At 32.3% G+C, this 27994-nt stretch overlaps 1 protein-coding gene across 1 annotated transcript; it reads left to right on the forward strand.

The window, feature by feature from the left end:
- The first annotated feature begins 838 nt into the window (after positions 1-838).
- On the forward strand, positions 839-17112 carry LOC119068558. The gene is made up of 4 exons (XM_037172184.1): positions 839-1144; positions 7755-7944; positions 12095-12205; positions 16463-17112. Exons 1-4 carry the CDS (start codon positions 1136-1138, stop codon positions 16528-16530), a joined length of 378 nt encoding a protein of 125 aa, XP_037028079.1. The 5' UTR covers positions 839-1135; the 3' UTR covers positions 16531-17112.
- The last annotated feature ends 10882 nt before the right edge of the window (positions 17113-27994 follow it).

The raw sequence follows: 27994 nt of genomic DNA on the forward strand, positions 1-27994 counted from the left end.
AACGAAACGTAACGGAAATACTCAAACGTAATTTAATAAAAACAAAACCAAATCAAATTTCTCTCCTAAATTGCATTATAAACTTCATACGAAATTCTTTTGCATAAAATGCAATTATTTTCTTGAAAGAAAATTTCAATAATTTTTCAAGAACACAACGCTCCGAATGTTCGATACAATGTATGTGTCGGTGGCACAGCGGATGTCACTAATTAAATTTGCCCTCATAGCTTCATTATGTGCGCTTATGTTATGTGATGCGGCTATAACCCAGTGTGATGCAACGCGTTTAAGTTTTGCATTTAATTGATTAATTTTTTCGTTTTGATGAGAATTCACAATTGAATTTAAATATTTTAAAGTGAACATCATCTGCGCGAAGACATAAAATCAACAACAACAAATTTTTTATGTTGGGCTCTTCCTATTTATTTATTTTTTTTTGATCCGTCACGGTAAATCATTACCGATCAGTCTCAAAGTATAATTCTACACACACAAAAAAACGAGTAGCAACAAAAATATACAAGCGAAAAGACCTTGAAGGTCGAATGATTTTTTTTACTTCGTTAAATAGACAAAACTAAAGATTTGTTTAAAGAGAAACAGAGAGTCTTTTAATATCAAGAAAAACGGTAAAATAAAAAAAGAATTGAAGAAAAAACAACACGAATTCTTACCTCTCACGGCTACTATACTTTTTATCTGTTCGGAAACTCAGATAGAAAAAAAATTATTTCTGTTTGCATTTGAGCTTTTGAGCGCTTATTCACAATAAAATTGTTTTCATTCGAAAGAGAGAGTGTATTTTCATATAAAATCCACCAACCAAAACCATTGCAAGCCATTAAGTGTTTACTGTCTGAACAAATCGCATATTATCGTTAATTTTTGCGTTTCTCGTATTTTATTTTATTTTTTCATAAAAAATAAATTTAGTTTGGTCGTTTGTTCTCGTCTGAGACCGTATAACAGTTAACAGTGTCTGTGATATCAGTATTTAGATAGAAATCTAAATTCACCACCGGCGAATTCAATTAAGGATTAAAAATTACCTCAACCACATCCCTCCAAGGAATATAATTAGTGTTTTTCTTGTATATAAACGACGAAAATCAAAACCAAATCAACAAAAATGAATTTCGTAAGTTTAAATTTTATAGCGAAAAAATGAAAATTAAAAATAAATCGAAAAGCAATAAAATAAAATGCTCGTTGGTGTCTAATGCTCTATATGTTGAAAGGGAAAAAGTTTCAATTTTTTTGCTGCTAAAGTGCATTTTCTATGCTCAGTTTTCGTTGTTTTGAAATGCAATTGCAAACAATTGCTGAAAATGCGGTTGATTGAATAATTAAATGGTTCGGTTTCTGTTTCAAATGTGTCCTACAAGCGTGAAGGAATAAATATATTGGAATGGATTAATGTCTGACGTACAGATTGTATGTTTATGGACAGACAGTGGAATGAAAAAATTTATTCAAATTTTTCGATAAAAAAATCAATTGCCAAGTAATTGAAGGGGTTTCCTGAACCCTTCGTCGTGATATTTCCTGACCCACAATCAATTTGTAATATTGTCAGTAACTACATCCAACAGTAAGATATTTTTAATCAGTGTCACAGTCTGAATGAACCTCAAAAGTGAATTTATTCTAATGTATTCAGAGACTCATTCAATACAAATTAGACGTGCCAGAAATGGCTCATTTTCTCATTTATTTCTGTCGTCTAACTAGATCTAAGACTGTGCCTTTAATCTAGCTGAAAAATGTAAAGTTTGAACCATATTGTCTTCTCGAGTAACTTCGGGCACTAACCGTTCATAGACGGAAAACATATCATTGATATAATTACTGAATCTATTACTTCTTACAATACAAAATATGTCAATTGATTTTGAAACAGGATCTATTACTTTATGTGTTTCAACATGCATTTCTAGTACATAAGAATATATTTACCCATCTAGTTGTCCTTGTCGAACAGGAAAGCTGTTACACAACACACTTGACGATAATATCAAAGCTTAGTATCTGTTCGTATTAGCTTAATACGATGGATTTTTACACAATAATTTCAAAGTTTTCGTGGTGATGTCAGGAATTTTGTTTATATGTAAAATCATTTGAAGTGGTGTGCTTCCCGCTTCTCTAATAAAATGACAGTCCCCGTAACTTCACCAATGCTTACAGTCTTCATTGAGTAGCGCCCTTTTAATATCGTTTGTTCGATGTACGGGTTAGTTTTCATATAAAGCAGGTGTTACTTTAATTTCCTAAAAATTATACTGGACTTGTCATACAAATAAAAATGAAAGCACGAAAAATTGCTCGCTAACGTACCGAACGATTGCCCTTAAAAGGGAATACTTATTCCAAAGAATTGTTTGCTTTTGAACTATGAGAAGATAAGTATCGGTTAGCCAAAAATAAAATAAATTAATTGGCTGGAGGTCAACTACAGCACAAGTTTTCTTCAAATTTTGCAATTTTATTTCACACCAAAAAAATGTTTTCAAAAAAAAATCGATTTAAATCAAAATTATAATAACAAAACATTCAAAATCAAGTTTTTAAATAATTTTCGCAATTTTTTTATTGTTTAACGTTTTATTTAAATTTTTTGTAAACTTTTTTTTTTAAATTTGTAATCCAGTTTCAAGTTCAACATATCGATATATTCGACTCGATTTATTTAAATTATTTATGAGTTTAAATTTTCAATAATTTATTACTTGCATCAATTTACGTTGAATATTGATATGAGAATTTGAGATTGCAGTTTCCGATTCAATAATCGGCTTCGATAATTATCCTTTAGGTTCCATTCGCAAATTATAATTTTTTTTTGCCATTTCAACGAATTGTCTGAACTAGAGAATATCCTTCGAGTGAACAATTTTTCCTCCGGTGCTTCTGCAATTTCAAAGAAGTCACATGTATTTTCATGGATAGCCCATTATGCACGTGCCTTCTTGTATGTCAGGATGATCGAAATCTAGCGAAGTCTAACGATTCGTAGCTCTAACGAATGATTTCTTATTTAAAAGTTCACTTAGACTAGCCTATCGTAGTCCAGTCCGTAGCCTTTAAAAATGGAGTTTCTGTACTCAGATAAAGACGATAAAGAGCACCTTCAAAGTCGGGAACTCTTGCTCACTATGTGTTAACAATGTATTGAGTTAAGTCATCTTTTGACTAAATCATCTCTCGGTGGAAAATAGATGGAAAGCTGACTAATAATTTCCAAGCTATAAATGACTTGCATTATTAAAGCCGACTGAAATAATTGCAGCCGCATTCCATATTTATTGTTCATGTACTCTTTCCAATGCACGCACTATTTACCTGAGAACAATATCAATTATCGCAGTGTGAACACATCAATCAAATTACCCATATAACGCAGAACAGAAAAATCAAACATTTAGCGGTGATGCATTTATCGATCCAATTTAAATTCCACGACAAAATTGCTCTAGATTCTACACCAAATGAAAATTTTGCAATCATCTCTTTGACATTATTTCGAATTTCCATATAAATAAATTGTCATTCCGGCAATTTTTTTGTGTATGTTATGTGCTGTGCTGTTTATAATATTCACTTCTAAAAAAGAGTGCAGCAACCGAACCATTTTCGTTATTGTCATTGAATATTCTTGTAATATTAAGATTTATGAACACATCGAACTTGTTATGCTAATCAAACTTTTTTATCTTCATTTTGTTAAATAATTTTCAAAATGAATTTAATCCAAATAGGAAAGGTATAGGTATAATCATTGGACATAATCTTCAGTTCGTTGGTAAACGTGAATTCAAAAAATTATTTGCATTTACGAATGATCCATTGATCCATAGAGGCCTCGCATAAAATGAATTTTTATAATGAAAAATATTATGCAATGTGTGCTTATAAATAGCCCATTGACATGATATTTCTTCTTATTGTTTCTGGTACGGCTGGAACGGGACGTATCCCATTTCAATTTTTTTAATACGGGTTCTTTTGCTATCGGAACAATGTCTTACCAAAAAACGATTACATAAAATTCCATTTTTGTTATAATTCACTAACGTTTTCCAGAACCTGTTAACTTATGTAACCTCTCACTTCGTTTTTTTTTTATTAAAGTAAGCCGCTCTACTAGCGTTCACTTCGTTTAGTCTTATTATTGATTCTGAATAAAATTCGGCAAAAAAACAATGTTAGTGAATTATAGGGAAATGAAATGGGACTTTGCACTCGATTGTTGACCTCAGAGACTTTGCTCGATATCAACTTTTACTCATACCGATAATAATTGAATTATTTGTTATGTGTAATGTATGTCTCAATTCGCAGTTAGGTGCTACATGTTAAAGTTGACCGGAGTAAAAATAAAACGTTTTCCCTCGTTTCATTCGAAGCGGAAAAAAGTCACATAAAACATAAAATTTGTAAAACGATGCGGGCCGGTGCTATTATAACAACAGGTTGCTTAAATATTAGTACATCTAAATCAATGAATTGATGAGATTGAAAGTGAAATTTTTGATTGATGAAGTAAGATGTTATTTTTTTCCGAACCGTAAACGTGTTTGCATCTACACACAAACGAAATGATTACATTTGTTTTCGGTTTTACTATTTGAGGTAATAGCAAATTAACTGCATTGAGTCATAACATTTTGATCATGACTGTTCAAATACGGAACAAGTAGTTTTTTTTCTGCTCTTGCGCCGGTATTTTCGTTATTGACTTTGAAAAATAAACAAAAAAAAAGTTTGACTTAGTTCCACTTTGCGGAGGAAAAAAACTCAATCGCGCGAATAAAAAATAGTATGGAAATGAGGTACGTCGTCTAAATCTTTCGTTTGGCTAAGTAGAATGCAATGAAAAAAAAATAATTTTTTAAACTTATCGCTAAATTGACCTTAGAATTTATTTTTTTCTTAATACTTTTTAACTGTAAGCAATTCACACGCCTCGTCAATAGCTGTTTCAACGACCGTTTAATATTTATGCATTCGTTAAGTAGCGCCCAGAGTAATGAAAAAATGTTTTAATTGAACGAAAATGGTTCTTTCTCTCTCATGTGTTGTATTTTTAAAGTCTGAACAATGCGTCAGTTCAATTCCAATTAGTTATTGAGACTTTTCGTGGAAAGTCTGTTTTGATTTAGCATTTTTCAAGTTCGTTCATGAATTAATTACATTTTCCGAATCTTTTGTTTGTTCATTTAATGTTTAAGCCATTGGAATATTTGCTTCCACAAGACAATTAGCAGACAATTGAAACTTCCTCGTTGATTATCATTAGAATTCAGATTAGGGGCCTTGCGTAATAAATAGTTTCTTAAACGAAAATTGTGCACACATAAAAAAAGGCTCCAACATTGTATTCTAAGTGCAACTTTTCAAGTTCAGTTGGCCAATTAAGCGAGAGATAAAAAAAATATCAAAAAAATAATAATTCCATTTTACCAACACTAATTAATCGGTTCATTCATTATCGCTAATTAGTTTCTATGATTAAAAATTCATTTTATCTCTTTTGGAAAACTGATGATTTTTCTTGCATGCAACATGAACGAATGAGAGAAAAAAAACTCTGTTCAAGAACTCTAATTGAATAAAAACCGTCTTCATTCATAAATATGCAATCGTAACCGACGACTCAATTAAATATCCAATTAATGATTTAAAAAAAAAAACTTCTGAAAAATCCTTGACTTTCGATTTTATTTTTTTTAGTTTACATTGCTTGGGATATTAAAAGTTTTGTTTCTACATAAGATACAGCGCGGCTGCTATCTGTATTTATATATACTACTGAAACACGTGCTTTATGTAATGTTCACAGTGTTGAGTTAATAATTTCAGTTAATGTGAAATTATAGGTATAAGCAAGAGTGCTAATAAAAGATTTCGCAATCATCGTTACAACTCTCTGTGTGTGTATAATAGAAGCAAATAAAGTACGATGCAGTTTTTCTGTTAGACTTAAAAATTAATAAATGGAGGACACGAATAGGCAGTATTACGAATTTTAATTTATCGCTAGCGTTCTATAGCCAATAATTAGCCAACATTATCAATAAATTTTATGTGAACAGGAAATAAACTTTTCTTAAAGAACTGCCCGGCTATCGCAAGAAACATGAGCCGAACAATATAATTATAGTCCGAAATAAATTCAAAACAAATAAATATTCAACTGCAATGTTGTCTGTTGTACTTCTTCTGGTCGTTCGAGTCATCCAACCGAACGAACATGGTAACGGTACACTCCAATTTTCTTCATCAGAAAATTCTAAGGCCCACCGTCACGATTAGTACTTTAACATTAAAGTCAATTGGCCTTCCAACAAAAAATTGTTTTTGTTTGTTTTTTTTCATAAAACGAAAAATTATTTCAATTCTCAAAACTTTTACTTTTCTTTTGTAAAGTGCTCGCTGGTTGTACATAATTTACATCACAATTTCATTTACTCATTGGTAGAATAACTACGGTAATAAAATCCAATTATTCAACGCATCCAGTAAACTTCTTTATGTTTTAATATCCACATGTGATGAAGTAATTAAATTGTCTGATAGTTTCGCTTTTTTCAACAACAAAAAATGTTCGTAGGAAAAATGTAGGGCGAATTTCGTTAGCTATATGGCGATTTATATGTTGTTTTGCAAAAAGCGATATAATAGCAATGTGTGTCTGTTAATGACTTTTCGATTTGTTTATTATTTCAAATAAAACAATAATAATTAAGTCGTTGGGCTTACTGTGTCCGCCTAGTTGTTGGACAATATTCGCTCATATAAAAAATGTTTTCGAAAAATTTAATTTTATAGGAATACATTCGATTTATTGCTTCATCAGCAGCTGGCTCTGCCAATGTATCCATAGTTCGTTCAAGAATCCATATATTCTACCGTTAAATAATGCGATGTTTATCGGTCAATAAACAAAAAGTTTACGCCAAAAATTAATAATAAAAAAAATGAAAACAATTTTCATTTGAACGGATATATTAAGTGTATACGATTGCAGTAAATTGATCATAATATGTAACAACAACAACGAAAAAAAACCAACGAATGAAAATATGATTAATATTGTGTAATACAGGTGGTATTAAAAGGTGTCTGAAATGGCATCTAAATCACGGTTTGAGTTGAAAAAAATGGTACTTGGACATAAAACCAATAAAAAATTTGTCAGCTTGATAGCTAAACTATTAGTTTCGATTTAATTTATGTGTGTGATATATACACACATAGTGTGGCACGAAACGGTTTTTAAGCAGTGCAGTCACGTAGTAAATTTAATTTGAAAAATCATTTCCATTTCAGACACTTATAGGATGTGTTTTTATACACCGGCTACCTTTATGCCAAGTTCTCCATTTAGCTTTATAATTTTCGATTTAATTAAAACATTACTACATGTTTTAGAGCACCCATTTCAATCAAATAATGATATTCATCGAATTACCGAACTTTATTGTAGCAGTAATGCGTCTACCTCATTATATCACTAATTTGACAATAGCAATAAAATTATGATGTAAAAACCAGGGACTAATTTTGGAAAATTAGTTCGCCTAAAAAGGCAAAACTTGCTTGCTTTGGCAAATTTTTGGAAAATGTTTCAAATTTTCGCAGATCAATTTTCCGAAAATAGGCCCTGCTAAAAACAGTTGAGACTCTTTTCTCACTCATCTTTGGTATCTAAATTAAAATTGACTTTTTTTGTCTTTTATTTATAGTTAAGCGTATGCGTTGCTCTCTGCATGTGTATTGTTTTGGCATCGGGCCAATTCTTTGGTAACGGTTTCGGACGTGATTTCGGATACAGTGGATACAACGCATTAAGTGGAGACTTCGGAGGACCGTCAGCATTCAGCGGTGGTCTGGGAGTTGGCTCAACAAATGTAAGAGATCCACGACAAAATCGAGGTATGTTGACAAAGAAAAATAACAAAAAACTATGCTCAGCATTATTGAGGATGTGATTTTCGAGGATTCTAAGAAACGCATCCGAAACACCAAGAGGTGATTTTTTTTAGGAAGAATAGGTCGTCAATCTCGATATACACTCGGCGTTCGCTTCGATTTTACTTTAATTGACGAAACCCTGCAATGCGTGTAGGTTGAGTGTCAAAAAGAAGACTAAAAAAACCGAAGAAATAAAAAAGTTCAATGTAAAACTTCTGTGTCAGTTGTATCTCATTAGACATAATGATAATTAAGGACAAATATTTTCCGAATCAACGAATTGCCCTTGATTAGAACCCACAATAAGTATACGTTTTATACAACTGTACAGTGTTACACACTGACAAGAACGATATCTAATATCGGCTAAGTGATATATTTGTGTCAAGTTCTATGTCCACAGTCCACACCAGTATGCACAACACACAGTAGTACAGATGATATTCAAATGACTGTGCAATATAATTTAAATCTGAAAACATTCTTTAACTTGAAATTGATATTCCATTGGCTGGTATACGCACAATCTTTCATGTTTAGATATTTATGTCAAATGCAAATTAATAAAGCAATAATTTTGTACAATGCATGTACTTGCTGTGGTTATATTATATGGATTGTTAATTGATACATTTTAAATTATAAAGTCTTCCACCTTGTCTTTTGTATTTTCCATTTCATTCACTGACTGGTGGAAATGAAAGAAAAAAAAAACACCAACAACCGCCGGTGAGAAGTTATAAATATTTGTCGGTGTGATTCCTCGTCAAAATTTAATGTTATGCTGCAATATTTCACGCTGTGTGAAGATTATTAATTCGTTACGAAATGATTTAATAAATAAACTGGCGTATAGCATCGATTTAATTACCTCTGTAATGAGGATTGACATGGATACTTGACGACATTAAATTGTTTTTTTTTGCTTTGTTTGTTACATTATTCGTTCAAACAAAAAATGAGAGTTTTATGCTCGGTGGTTTTTTTCTTCGTCAATTGCGTGGTCAATAAATTCAAATTAAAAATTTACAAATTCGTATTTCCTTTTAATCTGTTATTTCACTTGGTTAAAAGATATTTTGTCGCGTATTTGATGCGCAATCTTTTACTTCATTTATTTAACATTCGTTGTTTGCGGTATATAATGGAAACAGTAGTGAAAACATGTCATTCGTTTTTGTCGTCGTCGATAGCAGATTGATTTGAAATACCTTATATTCATTGATCGGTTGTGTTATTTCCTTTATACTGAAGCGTATTTAGTTATGAAAAAAATGGCGCCACTTGGAAATTATGGAGAAAAAAAAACAGTAATTTTATGTTGGACCGCTTATTCAGCTATGACAATGAAGAGATGTCGCCACTTAAAAAACGATGTACAAATTACTGAAGACACGACCAATAGGACTTAATCATGAGCGATTTAAGATTCAGAGCCATGCAATGGAGAATTCTACAAACGTTTATCTCAACGTAGAGAAAGAATGAGAGAGATAGTCGCGACACACATTTCAGTCACTCATAACAAATATCAACTCCGTTCGCAAGCTAATTATCATAATGCAAATCCATTCATATTTATTTAATCTTACCAATAATTCCATCAAAGAGAAACAGAAAAAAATATCTTGATTTATCGGTGTCCATACTCGGAACATTTACAAATACATTTTGCTTATGTACCGTACACACGATAGTGACCTTAGAGTTCAAGTTTTACATATTTTCCGTTAAATTTATTCAAAATATTATTCCGCATGATAAGACAAACAGAAAATTTTAGGTTGCAACCTTTTCGTAACCAAACTTACGGCTCGATAAATAGGCCAGAGCATACATTTTTTAGGAAATAAATTGTAGAGAATTTTGAAGCAATTTTAACGTTAGCATAATAAAGAGAACCCTACCGTATGCAGCAATCGGTTAATTCGAAATTAGCCTCTAGGTTCTTCTTTGATAATTGAATTCCGTCAACTCCGTCAACTAGTCCCTGAAATGTGGAGTAAATGTTACATTTTATTCCGTTCGATATCAGTGAGTAATACGTTGATTTGAATGTGAATTCACTATGTGTTCTTTTACCTTGCACATGTAATTGATGAATTGTTCAAATTGTGATGAAAAAGATAGAGAGAGAGAGAACCTTTTAAGGTTAAGTTAAGAGTTGATTTGAATATATATATTCAAGGTTTGTGAAATGTGAAGTAAGTTAATTGAATGGATGATTTCAAACTAAATTGTTTCCATTTATCTACACATTCTTTTCATAATTAACTTGTTGTTGTTGTTGCTGGTGTTTTTTTGGTGTTTTGATTCTGTACCGACCTTCGGTAGGGCGTTCATAATTGAATGGTAAATGCAAGGTTAATGAGAACAAATCAAATCCAAAGGTTTAGGTTCAGGTTAACTATGTGAAATGTGACTTTGACTTAAAATTGATATATTTTGTAATAGTCAGCCAGTCCAAACATATAACAATTCGAGATAAATTTGATATCTCTAGAAACGACAAAACAATAATTACTTTTTCGTTCCAAATTGGACAGACAATGCAGCATGGGTCTGAGCTCTTTTTTTGTATTTCACAAGCACCCGACACAATTTTATAATTATCAACACCACGCAGTGTTTCAATCAAGCTTTAAAGTGGCGAATTCAAATTATGATTGTTTGGATTGTTGATACAATTTATTAATTTATTGCAACAACAGACTTTATATTTAAAGTAAACAACAAGGTGCACTATAAAATCGTATCGGCTCGCATGGACTTGTCTAATATTAAATGTCTTTTTTTTAAGTTTTGTGCTAACTGTTTAACGGTCAACTTGAATGAAATAAATTCTCGTTATACATTTTCCGTTTAATCAAATGTTGCATTTAATTTCATATAAATATTCTCCACATCAGTTGTTCATAAATGTTCGGCTATATGGTTGTTAATCAGTACGTGTTAAATTGAAATTGAACATTGTGAAATAATGTACACATTTTATACTCAGAGGAGAGATATACAATACGACATGAGACAAGCCAATAAAGTAACGCCGTCAGTTAATAATATGCATCTACATATTTGTGTATATTATATTGGCGAATATTTATATTGGCATAAGCGAGCGAGCGCACATAGTTTGTGACGCTAAGCGTAGGCGCTTTTGTCGCATAAAATTAAAACGAGATTAATTATGTTAATTGGAAAAGTTAATGAATTTTGATTATCGTTTTGACATCTCAATTATATAATTATCAGTTTGATGGTAAATGCTGGATTAGAAGCATATTTTCGTAACCGTTTAAAAGAGCACCATACAATTTCTATGGGGGAGCTGCTTTAACAAGTCCCGTTGTTGAGCATTCATTTTAGCGGAGAATCGTCTGATGAGTCACTAAAAATTTAATTCTTTGAAAAAAGGGAAACTAATTTCACTGATAGATCTCGAAAGTGAGATGCAGGTCCAAGTAAGGAACGTTCCTTGTTCCATTTTGTAACCTTACCCAATGATGACCTGAATGTCTCCCTCAGGATAAACTGCACCGAATAAAACAAATTTTGGTCAGAGAAGAATGGAAATGCACGATTTATTTCTTAAACTCCTTTGAGTTCCTACCAAAGATTACAATTCACTCAGAGGAATCATATTATCGCTTAAAATTTATGAAATAAACACATGTAACATTTTGAAACAAAACTGCGATAGATACACCAGACCTCTGTCGGATTTTAGTTAGATATTTTTTTTCTAAATTTATGCTGGACTTACGAGCTGTCAAATTAAATTAAACGATTCCTTATGACAAATGGGACGATTAAACGCTCCTTTGAATTATCAGCGCAGTTACGACATGAATTAAGCGGCAGATCCATGCAAACATTCCCTTAAGTTCCCTTACATAGTTCGTGAAAAAGTGTTGATATAAAATGTAAGGCCTTTATTTTGACATACACTTAGTTTAGTTCATGGCTAGGAGAGCGAGTAACTCTGCTGTCACGAAAAATTATTGTACACCGAGTTGATTTTCTTTAAGATTTTACCTCCTCTATTCTATGAAAATTCTTCCTTATCAGATCGATTTAATAATTTTGTTTTTGTTTTTATTTTGTTTTATAGGACCAGTAGTCTTCCCCGATCCACCCCAAGACGGACCAATGGAAAGCAGTGGTGTGATAGTCGGTGCATCTGGTTTCGGATTTGTTCCACCCAGTGGACAACCTGATCATAGTAAGCGATAAATTTACTAAAAAAATTAATAATTTTTGCATTAAGAAACGCACGAAGGAAAAAAACAGAGTCTTAACCATCATGATTTAAGTGCTAAATAAAAATGAAAAACTAGAGTCAAAATTAGCATTTAAATTAATTTATAACAAAAGCAGTTGGTTTTGTATATAAACAAATGAATGCAGTAACGGAAATATTCACCATGTGAATGTTATGATACTTATAATAAATACCTTCATATGGCAAAATGCATGTATGCCAGAGCTTAATATAATTTTTTTTTAAATTGTAAATTCCTTTTTTTTTTGTTTGTTTGTTAACATTAATGTATAACACAGAATAAATGATTAATAATTGTAAATTGAAGAATAAAAGTTTTAAAATATTTCAAATTTGTAATATAAAATATGATTTGAAAATTGGAAAAAAAACGAAAATCAACAAAAAAAATATTTTATTTATAAAATATATTCTCCTGTATATAAAATAAACATTTTAATTAAGTTATGTCTGTTTTTATGGGTTTTAATCAATGAAACTACACACATACGTCAACACAAAATAACATAATTTCAATAGACATAAAATTAAATGTTATAAAATTTTTCATTAAATAAATGTCTATCGATGAAACATAAGAACATATTAATGACCTGGTGTTGTAAAATTGCAATGTTGCACGAAACGTATATAATATGTCCATATCAGACGTGAGAGCCATGTGAAAAATATTTGGTGGCGGTTAGCCGAAATTATACAAATTATCAGCGGTGGTTTGAACACAGAGTCAAAATTCCCGAAAGAAGAAAAAAAAAATCAACAAATTTGGACAAAATGTACACCTCTGAGCCGACTCTTTTGACCATATCATCGGCTCTGCACATCGATTTTTTTAAAAATGACATCGATGATCTACTACTGCTACATATTAGTCGGCGCTCACGTCTGGTCTGGTACGTTCATTTGGTTGGGTGTAATGTTTTATGTTTATTATATTTAACTCCGGAAACATTGTCCCAGGGAACAAACGGTAGAGATATGAATTAGATATTATTTATACTGATTTATGTTTATGCATGCTGGAATGGTATTTTTTTTAAGTTATTTAAGAGGACAATTGAACTGGTTTTTTACAGTTGATTGCGCTGGATAACCAACCATTAATGCTAACCATCGATTTAAAAAAAATTAAAACATAAGGAAACGTTGAATTGGTTACGACAATATGCCAACACCATTGTAGACGAGGGTCATCTTTTAGAATTTGTCGACTAGAAACTCTTCTACTTAAAAATCTATCACCAGTTGAACTAAGAGGTGTTAACGATCTCGAACAGGACTGCGAGCATTTCATCGAATCTGTTACTTCGATTTACAAACTTTTCAAGAGGATAATGCAAAATCATTGAATTCAGAGGTCTTTTTGCCATCGCTGCCGATAACAATTGATTGACATAGCCGTCTGTAAAATATGAATTTGAAATGAAGAGTATTTAGGTGAAAAGGGATATAGGCACGTTACGAGCCTGTACCTCGTCTGAAATTGACACGTTCGAAATAAAAGAAAACACCAATAGAAAGTACTGAGACAATTTGCTAGTGATGATTCATGATTCATTCTTTAGAATTTTCAAAATGAATTACCCAATAGAACAGCATTACGAAATATCGCTGTCCATTCTCTGTTTAAGAAAACTCTCCAGTAGCATCTTTAAAATTACTTTAGGAACTTGTCTTTTGTGGAGAACATACTGCTGCTGGTATTCTGGCACGGTAATAGGGCTGATGAAACGTAGCGCGAATTCAATTTTTCCATGAACTAGCATACCGCCTAACGATTGAGTGTCGAAAAATTCACCCAAAAATTCAAAAATTTCAATCAATAGAAATTATTTTTGAGATATCTGCTCTAACCGATTCATTAATACAAGGTCCGACATTGAATTTTGTGTCGACATTTACTGCAGCTAAATGTAACAGCTGACAGAATAGACTGAGTGTTTTTACGAGTTTATTACTAACGCGTGCATTCCAATCGTTTTATGTAACCATGGACACCATCAAACGTGTATGAGCATACCTTCTTCATCCTCCTCGTGTATGAGAATATCTATCAGCTGGAAAGCCTAGCTGAAGCATATATAGATACAAAGTAAGATGGCTTGAACTGTATGAAATACGTGGAAGTTTGTGGAATGTAATTCTTTACCCTTAAATTGTTCCTTACATTCTTATATTTCCGCAATCCTAGTTGTGATAAATGAAATCTGAACCTATTACACCCGCACAGATATTTGCGTAAAGACATTATAAAGACATGATTTAACAAGTTCTGCAAACGGCATACCAAACATTCCCTAATATTGGGGAATAAGTTCACAAAAATACGGGAAAATTTGAGAATTTTTTCACAAATTTTTTACATTGACCTTGAGTAAACCCTTGTGATAAAGCAAGATGCGAATATTATACAGCCTTTGCTGTATAATGCATGTGCCTTTGCACATGAATAATCTAATCTAGTTTTTTGAATAGGGAATTTTGGAACGTTGACAACATTTAAAAAAACGTTAAAGCAACAAGCTGGGTATACTCAAACCAATAGAACAATAAAAATTTTATTTTGAAATTAATTACACACTGACAATTGAACAGTTTCTTTGTTGTTGAAATATATTTACTTTGAGATTGCACGCATTAAATCGAAACAAATATTTCGCATGATTAAACTTTTCTAAAGTTTGGATTTTTTATGCCAATTACATTAAATGCCATTTAACCTGTAAAATCAATGCAAATATTGTTTTTTGTAACAAAAATTCTTCTCTTTCTATGACTTTTTCATTCATCGAATGTTACGCTTCAACGCAGAAAACCTTTATGTTTCGTTTGCTAACTTTATTACACAAAATTTGCTATGTCTGATAAAATGTGTTGCAAAAACACATGAGCATTGAGCGACAATCCAAAATTATAATTTTGCTGAGGAACATTTTCATCATTCTGATAGAAAATCGTTTATTTCATTTGTTCTAACATACCTTTTTCTATATATCGTGAACAAGAAAAGGAGTTTTCTTTTGTTTGCCAAAACTATTTCATTCTTATAATAAGGTGAATGACGGCACGTTCTCACCATTTTCAATGAAGATTAAAATTTACTTTTTCTACTTCTTCCTTTCAAAGAAAACATTTCAAAAAATATCAAACTTCTTTAACCTTTTACGGACGGTTATAACCTGTTATATATAACGACTTCAGTGATAAATGACAACCATTGACTAATGCAGTCTTATTATAGCAAAAAAACATGCGCTCAAACAAATGAAGTAAAAGATTTGAAATCAATCTTTTGATAATATTTTGACCAAATGAAGTAATAGATTCGATAGTAAAACCACACATATGACTATAGTCTGTGAAGTGAAAGGTTAAGAACCAAATATATCATCCAGAATCCCAGCCACCATATTATCTCTATGCAGATGACTTGCCCGACAAGTCTAGTCGTTTCTAAAGTTGCAAAAAGACACAGAATCCACAGAATGCGTTAGAGGCCAAAACTTTAGAAGATGCTAGTTGTAACAGGTAACAACTGGACAAGACCTAGTAATTTTTCTTAAAAATATTCAGTGATAGAATCTGTTGGAAAATCGTCGTAAACTAATGCAGTTTTGTTTGGGAATACTATAAGGATAAGATTAGAAAGGAAATAGGGATTTACCAGAACTAGCACGAAACTTTCCACTTTGCCGTCCAAGGTTGTGCAGTTCTTTTTACGCTGAAAGTGCTTATTCGATGAAAAGTACTTTTTTAGCCCAATTGTTGTATAGTGAGAGAAAAGTAAAATTCAACAGGTTGATGTGGTCTGTAATTGATTTCACAAGAACTTTTTTAAACATGAGAATTTACCTTTTTTTCTGAATTTTTGTTAGGCACGCGCTTGAAAGAATGAAGTACTATAATAAAAAATCTAAATTTTCATTTGCTGAACAAATTTTGTGTGGAATCATTTACAAACCACAACTACTCCCAAATAAAAAAAACTTGTCGAATTTCACTTTTCTCTCCCTGTGAAGGAATTTTCAATAACTCGAATTGTTGATTCCAAAACTTCGCAAACCCTTCGTTCAAACTATATCTTTTCATCAGGTGAATAGTTGGTTATTGAGTGATACTAACATCACTGTCGAAAAAACACTTAATACCACCAAAAGAGAGTGTGAAATCAATTCGTTTTTCTTCTTCTTTTTACAGGTGCCACGGCTCGATACTTATCAAACCGATTTAACAGTCGATATTTCAACCAGTTCAGGTATTTCTAAGTCATCAGAACATGAAACTATTGCACCAAAGTCAAACTATAGACGATAAACCTATACCAGAGTATCCAATTAAACATAAACCAACCAGCCAATAATTTAATTTATTACAAAAAATAATAAAAAATATGTGAAGTCAAAGTGGTCATTGATAGCGAGGGCGGCAGCCTTCACATCAACTTAATTTTTTTATTAAATATTTTTTATGCCTTTCTAAATCGCGAGTAAAAGCATTTTCGAAACCTTTGGTTTACGCAACACGGAAGAAAATATTTGTCTGGTCTGGATACTTGTAGTCCTTGCTATTGGCTCGGGCTACAATTTCCCCACTCGTCAAAAAACAATTCTCTCCCTAGTTGCGTACATAACAATAAATTTCGATTTTAAATTTACGTCGCGCATCGTTACCGCTCCAAAATGAAATTAATTTATTCAAAGTGTTTCCATTTAAATTGTATAAAATGTACAGTAGAGAGTGTTTTATTTTGTGTTAATTTATAAGAATTTTGTAAATTTTACTGCATACTGTGAATGCTAGAATTATAGTTTTTATTTCATTAATATATTTACAATTGCTAAACTAAACAAGACTTTTGATAGCTTCGTTTTACAACATATATCCTACAAGATCCTGGTTGCGACAACTTGATTAAACATATGGACCACTTAATCCCAACATTTTCATTTAAATTCCAATAAATTACGAAAAAGTGAAATTAAAAATCCTACGAACAAAATCTTCAAATTCACTGTAATTCCTAAAAACCCCTTAAAAAGTTCAGATTTCCTTCCAACTTTCAAAAGATAAAGAACATCATTTAAACATTACCAACAAAAATTTCCTGATATTCCAGAAAAATGGTCCTGATAAATGGTCACAGGACTTGTTTTTGATTCAAAAAGCGTTGCCACTTTAATTTTAACGCCGATGGGCGGATATATTTGTAAATTTAGCTGACAAAGAATTTTCTTTAAGCATTTTCTAGTGTCACCATTTTGCTGTTTTTTTTTATTTCCAAAGATTTTTTTAGTTTTCTGAGGATATTTTGAGGATTTTCTTTGATTTTGAAGATTTTTTAATTAAATAATTTTCTAGTTTTCGAAAATCTTCAAAAGAATTTCTGGTCGACGCTTTAATGAATCTGACACAATTTTAAAAAAAAATTCTTTGGTTGATTAACAATGTCTGCTACTTGCACAAATGTTAAGTCAACTGAATTACGACCAAAGATTTAGACAAAGACCATTGAACTTGGCCCACTTTAATAAGTCATATTACAATCCCCATATTATTCCAAAAATTGTTATTAAAAATCTTTATCTTACGAATTACACTAACTATTGAAATTTTCGACCGCCCTATCACTCTTTCAGCACTTTTACAATGCATAGCCCAACAAGCCCAACACTTGCGAACGTCCCTATTGGATGGACCCTAATGGCTTCTACCTTGCGAAGAAAACATAATCCTTATAGCATTTCAAAAATTCCATTGGCGTATCTGGGGCCGACAACTCACTAGCAATATGTGTTTATTTTATTTATTCCAATGAGTTCAAAATAACAATTTACAAGTATTTTTACAAGTTCGTCGTTTCATTCTATAAATCAACTCAACTAGTTGGACTTAGACATTGACCGCTAGATTTTCTAGCCAGTTTACTGCTCGGCCGATGATGTGGTTTAATTCGTCCATTGAAACCCTCGAAACGATGAATTACACAGTGGCGTACGAGGTGATCAATTGTTTGGGGTTGGCCACATTCGCATAATGGTGACGAAACCAGCCCCCATTTGTGCATCATATAAGCACAACAGCCGTGACCTGTTCTGATACGATTTAGACGGGACCAAAGTCTTCGAGACAATTCGGCTCCTTCTATTTCAGCGGTAGGATCGTTTATGAGATCTCGATTCGTCACATCCGAAGCAGTCCACCACTGTTTCCATCTCGTTTTCAAGTTTTCCATTTCTTGAAAATTTCGATAAAAATTCCAAAACGGCTTGCGAGATTTGAGTCTTGGTGTGGCTGGAGCCGATTGTATGTCACTGTAGATGGGTAGCCTTGGGTTGTCGTGGATTTTATACATTCTCTGATTGCCGATTGTTCCCTCAGAATTGTTGTCGGGGTGATGTTGCTCAGCGCGTAGATCCATGGTATTAGCAATATGTGTTGATGACATCGTTTATTTTGCTGCGTTTTCCATTGTAATCAGATGTTCACCACAGGCTAAACAAAGCAAACCCATCATAACTGTTACAAAATTGCTGGTGTGTTTCCGGTCCTAAAAATGGCACTCTTTCGCGAAAAACACAAACTTCGAACGCATCAAAGGCGAAATTTATATGGAGGCGCTAAGCTCTAGGCATTATTTTGCTGCAGTTTACTGTTCAGACACACTTAAAACAGAGTAGTAAACAGTCAATGGCAGGTCACGAAGAAAGACGTATACTCACACTCATTTGCGTTTATGGATGAACATAAAAAAAAACAATTTCCAAATATGAAAATTACGTAAGGTAAGCGAGGGTATAGCTGACCGTGCAGGTGTACCTGACCAGCTACATTATTTATCAGTTTTGGAAAATAATTACAAATGAAAATACGCAAATTAACGTTATAATTAATCTTTAGAGCCTAAAGATTAATTTTTTCATGAAAATAATGCGATTATTATGTTTACTTATTTGATAAAACCATAAAATGAAACCAGTGCACCATCTCAGTACAAAGTTGCACATTTCTTAAGAAAATCATAAGATCGGTGTGGTCTAATTTAAGGTTTTTATTGACAAAAGAATTATTAATGGACAAAGTTTTGGTGTTTTTAGGTAGTAAATAGTTCGACAATTAATATTATTAACATAAATAGCGTCTAAAAGTTAATATTTGATTAATTACATGGTGGTCAAAACATTGCATCAAAAATATGCCATATTTGTGTAGTTGACCGCACTAAATTCCGTACATTTTTCTTCATGTGACAAATTCACCTTCCCTGTGCATTGTTGTGTACAAAATGATGTGATTAAAATTCGTTGATATTTTGTGTTTTTATGCGCTTTTATCATTGAAATTGGTTAATATCAGTGAATTAAGAGTGAAAATGTGTCGAAAATAATGCGAAATTATTGCGAAAAATGTGAAAAATTTCTTAATTTTGTAGCGGTCAACTACTGCAACAAGACTGGTCAGGTGTAAAAACATCCGTTTTTTAGTGGTCAGCTACTGCATCAAAAACAGTGCTTCAGTAAAATCAGTTTTTTACAATAAAAATTAATTAATTGTCAATATTTCTGATATTCTACGGAATGGGAACAGATCAAATTAAATTCTGACGAAGGAAAAACTTAGCTTCATCGAAATCATCCTGAGATACTGATGACCAAAGTTGAAAAATTGCTTAGCCGGTCAGCTACTACCTCGCTTACCTTACTTGCCTTTGATAAAACTCGAAATTCGAGAAGAGAAGAATTATGTAAAAAAGGTCAGTCAAATTATGCCTCAATAACGAGCTTACCTCGCAGACGAATTCAACTACCTGTGTGGTTTTGCTCTATTTTGTTCTTAATTGTTGAATTTCGTCATAAAATAAACCGAATTTCAACAACAAACATTTTTGAATTACAATTTTAAGCTTCTATTACTTTGTAAAAGCAACTTTTCTAATAACGCAAAGTCGAACATTCAATGTAAATTCATTGTACTACACTAGTTCTTATCCATTCTTTCCATGCCTGAATGCTTCTTTGGAATGAAATTCATATAGGTAGTCAATTCAATGCTGTTGTTGTTTGGTGTGTGTTTTTTTCCACTGCAGACGAAGTTGGTAATATTTTATTGACTACTATGAGAGAGGATTGGAAATAATAATATCGTGTGTGTAGATATTACAGAAACAGAAAACATAAACAGAAAGTGTTCCAATGGTGCACCGGTTGCCGCAACAGTGATTAATAAGTCGCAAAGAATTTCTTTAACAAAAAAATCTGCGTCATAAATCTAAAGAACCTACTCATAAGCGATGTAAATATTCTACGAGCAATATTAGAGACCCGCACACGAAACCGATGTCATTTGTATGGTAAAAACTATATGTGTCATTGATCATCGAAAAGCGTCAATTGAAGAACAAAACAACGGAACGGCTCAAAAAACTCAACAATATCGTAAACCTTTCTCAAACATTTCAAGTCTATTACATCTTGTACTTCATTTATTGCAACTTAAAATTTGCTATGTAAGACTACAGTAACTAAACCAAGTGGACGAAATCGAAAGCCTTAACCTAAAATATTGTTTTGACTCAAACACAATCAAGGCTGTACACTTTTGGGAGGTCACGCAGATCGCCATTTTATTAGATACGTGGGAACACACCTTTTCCATACAAACAAATTCACCAAAATTGAATTTGTATGGCGTGGTGAATTTTTTGTATGAAACGTGATGTGTAACCCGCGTATTTGCATCTGGATGACCTCCCGAAAGTATACACCTTTGAACACAATGAGAACCTCATTTTATCAACATTTTAGACAAATAGTAGATTATTGACACATGAGGGAAAGCATAAGCGAATAAGTGTTTATGAGTCCTACATCATAGGTTAGCATGACACCATTGTTAGTTTGAAATTTAAAAAAAAAATGAAATTTTGGCAACACTCTAAGCGTTTTAAAAGACTTTCTCGTTTTTGAGTTAAAACAATAATTTTTGAGGGATTTTCACCTTCGATTTTTTTTTCTGGATACCCAAGACGTACCTGAATGTTGTAATGTTAATGCTTTTGTGAAGGGAGAATCTGTTTTTCGTTTTATCACACCAAAAAAACTTTACTTTTCTTTTGATTTAAATATTCATAATATTTTTCGAAAAACTGGCGTCCACCAGGGGTGCAAAGTGGAACACGAACTCTATGTTTCCTTATATAGGATCTTTGGTAATATAAGATCACATCTGTAATGCGAATTCGTTTCAAACCAGATGCCTTCATCATAGGAATATTGAATCTATTACTTCAAGCGAAAATTTGGCTATGCGTCGCGAAGTGTAAGAAAAGGGCAAATATATTGCTATGTTAATAACTTGGATGAGTTTAATTGTAGAAATGATCAAAAATATTGTGCCTGTAGGGGTCTAAATATAGAGTCAATGTGTTCTTGTCGCACCATACCCAATACCCACCTAATAATCCAATTAGATTAGACTCGGTCGCGTCATAAATAATCGGTATTTTATACAAAATATTTAATACAATTATTCAATCTTTATCTGTAGAAACAAGCGTTAATACCTTCAGGTAAATCGAATACTGCTGAAGCGTGACCTACAGTTAGTATAGTAGCTGTGTGCGTCACATTAATGGATCGGATTTTTTTTCTACATCAAACAATCTAAGTTCTATGCTATTAACCATAAATGAGGATAATTAGTTGAAAGAAAACATACAATTTGTTGATGCTTCACAACAAACAAATTACGCTAAGTACCTTAATAATACCAGAAATTGAAATTGAATTGAATTTTTTTCCCTCTAAATATTTATAACTCAACAATCGTATATCTGCATATCTCAGCATCGACAGAGAAAAAAATATCACCCGCCCACAAACGATTTTATTTACCTTTTATTATGTTGTATGACGAAACCTTGATTTACGCTGTGATTATAAATAAATTGTTTTGCTGTGGAACATAGAGATATGCACCATTATTTCGCTGTGCGTAGCCTGATCCGCAAACTAGGAGGTATGACTGTTTTACGAATGCATTTGTTGTTAGATAATCCGATTTAAGTCTGCAGAAGTCTGGAAATAGATTTGTTATTGGAAATGAGTTATCAGATACACTGTAAGCATAGACTGTAAGCCATTCAATTTAAATAGTTTGATTTTTATAAATTTTTTTCTTTCGCTCCAGCTGAATTCAGTTGATCCACATTCCACAAACATACAATTTTCACGATCAACTGCTGTCATTGATTTCTAGACTATGGCGAAGAATGAGCTATTTGCTTTGGTTTGTGTTCTCTTATAAAATGCGTGTGCAAAAATGTTAAAATAAATGAAGTAACAGATTCTATGTGGCAATACGTTATTTTTGGAAGGAAAACAGGACGAAGAAAAGTTCAACAAAGCAAGAACAAATTCGGTATCATTTGTAAACCAAACGAGCTTCGATGTCTAACATTTTATTTTAAAGATTTTCCTCTAAAAGGCAACAAAATGTCTTCATCCAGCATATAAGTCATTCCTAAAGGCAGATAGAAGCCGTTAACGCACACAATATTCTTAAATAACTCCAACGAAACACTGTCATTAAATTGCATCGAAGAATTTAATAAACAAAAATATAAATAAATTGGCTGCATTTTCTTCTATTCAACTGTTCGATATATTTTTATTGTTAATCGGTTTCGTAACCGTCTAAAGCTCTTACATATCAATTGCATCGTGCATCAAAAACATTAACAGTAAAGTAAAAAAAAATTAAAGAAAAAATCGTAGGCTCATGTGAACGAAACGTTTTCTATGTTAAGAGAACGGTGTGTTACACATTTGAGAGAGATTATTTGTATGCGAATACTTTGCGTTACATAAGTCAACATACTTAAGTATGCTTTATGTGCTATACAATATGGTGGCTATATGTATAGACAGTATGAATAATCTTTATTATGCTCATTTGTTCGATTAAAAACCGTAAAATCAATGGTTAACGATATGTCGATATATATGCTGTGCGCACTGTGATCATTTGTTTTCAATTAGAATTGTTCAATTTAATGGTATTTTTATTGCACATTACTCGGTCGTTCATCCAGATCATCCATATGATAAATGCACAATCGTTAACAACAAATAAAATGTCGTTTTTCCTGAGTTTTGTTATGTTTACGTGTTTCAGCACAATTTGCACAGATTTAATATGCTTTCGAAAATAGGTCACTAATCGATGATATCCAATAAATTTTTACGATAAATAGCCGATGGAGAGGAATGTGGTAAAATAATGTAGCACTTCAGCAGAGGCTGTTTTGCAAGGGGAAAATCACTAGTCTCTAAAAATTCCAAATAATAATGACTGATTTGTATGAAAAGAGAAAAATTAAATTAATTTTGACCAAAACATTCAAACATACAGACAATATTGAATCGCTGCGGCCGTTTCCTCAAAAAAATCCACTGAACGGTGCTCATACAAAATTGTAGCTCAATTTCAGTTCAGTTGAAATTTTTTATTGAAATTCAGTTTGAGTTACCGATAACCGCCATGTGTACAGCTACAGAACATTCCAGTGGATATTTTTGCCGATAACGGACCCAGCGATCAGCGTACTCCTCATCTACACCTTTGTTTTATTATTATTTAAATGCAGAGAAATGATGTGTTTCAACGCCATCTAGGTATCATTTCTCTGGTATGAAGTACGTATGTCAGAATTGATTCATTATGAGCCAAAAACCACATTACATCGAAATTTTCTGTCGTTGAAAACGTGAACTGAACACGAAATTTGTCTTTAAACAATTAATTTTGAACAATATTACAATGTTATAGTAGCCTTATTGTAATATTTACGATAATACTGTAATATAATTCAAAATTATTTTTTCACAGTTTGGTAATGGCAAAAGACAGAGCTGAGGGCCAATATGTGCTTCAGGGTTTTTCGAAGATATCTCCAGACATTTAAACGCTACACTTGTAAGTAATACGTCACACGAAAAATATGTACAATCGCCCAAAAGCACTTACAGTATAAGTGTGACGCAAGTTCTGTTATCCACTTACAAAAGAACTGATATCGGTGTAGGTGACGCTTACAGAATCGACACGCAAAAAGATATGCGTCACAAATGGCAGCTGATGAGGAAAGTACGTGAAAGTTTTATCAACAAAAATTTTACCCTAAAAATTTTAGGAAGAAAATTATAACAAAAAAAATTTGCGTTACAAGTGGCAGATATTGAGGAAGGAATATTTTTATAATTGTGAAATATATTGCTTTAAAGAATGGAATTCAAACGGAAGAAAGCCGAATCATCTGCCACTTGTGATGCAATTTTTTTTTGTTATAATTCCTTCCTAAAATTTTTGGGAAAAACGGTTAGATCATCAGCCCGGCAAGTTGAAGGTTGTGAGTTCGTGTCTCACCCGTGCACATCAAAATTTTTATTTCAAATCCAATTCGATTCTACTATTTCTAAAGCTGAAAAAGAATTCGTCGCGTTTCTCTCATAACTTTCTCTTTGATCTGAAAATTCCAGCTTTCATTTGACGAAATTTGATCATTTGTCGAAATACGAAAATAGAAAATTGGAAGGGAAATCGAAAATTTGCGAAAATCGAAAATTTGACTAAACTCGAAAATTTGACACACGTTTTAGAGGTTCGCACACGGATTCCATTTTTGGCACACGAATTCCAATTTTGGTTAATGTTTCATTATTGGCACATCAAATCATTTTAGTAACAAAATGTCCGTGTGCCAAATTCACCCCAACGAGATTAAATTGATACTGTGCCAGATTCCCCAATGAACGCCAACACAAGGTATGGTCGAATGTCAAACTTTGTATGTAGCGGAGGACATAGCGATTTCATATAAACAAACTCACCTCCCATGAGAGGTGAGTTTGTTTATATGAAATCGCTATGTCCTCCGGTTTGTATGAACAGACCATACCTGGTTTATACTTTCATTGAGATTCACCTTAGGAGTAAATTTGGCACACGAACATTTTGTATGGTGTGCCAAATTACTCCACACCACGAATTGGTATGTGTTTGCCCTCTTAATAAAGAGGACAAATTGAACAATCAAAAACGTTTCCTGTCTCAAATTTTCCGTCATTTTCCGTGTAAGACCCTGACTTTCAGTCAAAGGAATTATCGTAAATATTACAATAAGGCTACAGTGTTTACATACTTTGCCAAAAATAAGGTTGTGATTTTCAGGTCATACTGTACAATTGAAAAAGAGGTGAGAATTTCGTCAATATTTTTCGCATTTGAAAATCGATTGAATCGTTGTTCCGTGTAAAAGTGAAAAGTCGATTGTGCCTTTGTGTATATCAGTGATTCATGAGAGTGATTTTTTTTGCCCATCAATGTCCTGTTGACTAACCAAAATTATTACTTTTTCAGACATTCCAGAAACTCAGTTTCCCAGCTGTGACTATTGAACTTGAGAATCAAGATGACTGCAATCAGATTCAAGCCGTTCTTGGTGAAATGACGGGGGCTACTTCAGTGAGTATTCAACTAAACTTAGGAGTTCATTTTTTTCCCTCTCGCATCGTCTAATAATTAGTCTGTGTAAATATGTTTTATATAAAATTTAAATTTACATAACCAAACTATAGACGGCAAATATATACACAGACTAATTATTAGACGATGCGAAAAAAAAATCCTAAGTAACCGACACCGTTCCGGCGTTTCGTAAAAAAATGAATTCTGTAGGGACGAACTAAACTCCTTTATGCAACATTTCGTAAAAGGATGAATTCCCTAGGAACGAAGTAAACATATTAAATAACAGTGTACCGAACCGTAATGTTTGACAAATGATGGATCAGATTTAATGTTATTTGACGAATATTTGAAAGTTAGTGTCACTACAACCGAGAATACGCAAACGGTCCGACTTACAATTTAGTACACCGATGATATGAAGAATATTAATGATTTGAATTTAATAGTTGGAAAAATTTTGTTTTGTTACTTTTCCTTTAACCAAACTCCTTATATACTAAATCAAAACTTTTTTTTGAAAACCAAAAATCTTTGTATACTTACAAAACTTTTTTTTGGAAACAAATTTTTTTTTTGAAAAGATATGCCAAAAAAAATACCGTATTTTTTTTGGCATATCTTTTAACATATCTTTTCAAAAAAATTTTTTGTTTATACACAAAGGCACAATCGACTTTTCACTTTTACACGGAACAACGATTCAATCGATTTTCAAATGCGAAAAATATTGACGAAATTCTCCGTGAAACTCGTTTTCTTTTTCAATTGTACAGTATGACCTGAAAATCACAACCTTATTTTTGGCAAAGTATGTAAACACTGTAGCCTTATTGTAATATTTACGATAATTCCTTTGACTGAAAGTCAGGGTCTTACACCAGAAAATGACGAAAAAATTGGGTATCCAACGCACTTCAAGTAAAAGTGCTATTTATGACAGCTGCCATAGAGTACTTGTTGTATGAAATTTTATCCCCACTCTTTTTACAGTGTAAAAATTTTTATGGAGCACTGTGAAGTTTCAGTACCCTATTTAGAGTACCACTTTTGCTTGAAATGCGTTGGGGTAACAAAAAGGTTCACTGTGATTGAAAATGTATAACTTGAGTACATCTTTTTTTAAATAAGTTAGAGCACACTTTTATTAAAAAGTGTAAGAAATTTTAATAAAAAACTTAAATTTTTGCAGGCAAATAACATCTTATCTCAACTAATTTCTGAAGAGTTTTTAAATACATGGAATTAAGTGAATCAAAGAGAATATTGTAAAAATTTTACGAGTGTGAAGTTTGCGGCCAGAGCGAAGCGAGGGCCGTAATTCACACGAGACGTGATATTTTATTCAAGATTGAAGATTTTGTGAATGGGAAATCATATTCGAGGGATTATTTTTTCTCGATCTACCAATATATTTCTCCTTTTACAAATATTTTAAATCCCTTTACCATTATAGAGTCGAAATTGGTAACAACTTACCGAAGTAAGCTGAGTTATTTATAACTATCAACCAAAAACTAATATAGTTCATTTATTACCATGTGAAGGTATATTAAGTACCGGCGGACCTCCTTTTTTTGTACAAAAGTGTAAGAGAAGCACTACTCGTTCCACATTCATAAAACATACTTCGCATCTTCTCTGATGTAACAAAGAGGCAGTCAGAATAATAGACAGCTCATACGAGTGGTAAGTTTACGGCCAGAGCGAAGCGAGGGCCGTAATCTACACGAGTCAGATTTTATTTATGATTTACGGTTGATTGAAAATCTTGAAAATTGAAAATTCACAAGAAAATGGAGAACTCAAAAAGTGGTTAAAAATCATTCCACCTTACGCTCGATGGTTTCCAAAGAATTTTTTTAAATTTCTAATTGTTGTATCGCATTTTTTTTAAATCAAATTTTACTGTCATTTGCGTGGAGTCAATAAAATAGTAAATATATATGTATTAAATGTGACAAAATTAAATGTATGAATACAGCTGAAAAAATAAACTGGAATCAGTGATGCTTCTGAAGCTTAACAATAAAAAATGAAAATGCATTGAAATTGATCAAAAATACATTTAGAAAAGTGTCAGTAAGGGACCTGACCCGCCCGAAAGGTGGGACCTAGTACTGTAATATTATTCAAAATTAATTGTTGAAAGACATAAGTTTTGTGTACAGTTCACGAGGTTATGACGAGATCTTTCAGATGTCA

Source organism: Bradysia coprophila (genome assembly GCF_014529535.1).
Source record: "Bradysia coprophila strain Holo2 chromosome X unlocalized genomic scaffold, BU_Bcop_v1 contig_20, whole genome shotgun sequence".
Taxonomy (NCBI): domain Eukaryota; kingdom Metazoa; phylum Arthropoda; class Insecta; order Diptera; family Sciaridae; genus Bradysia; species Bradysia coprophila.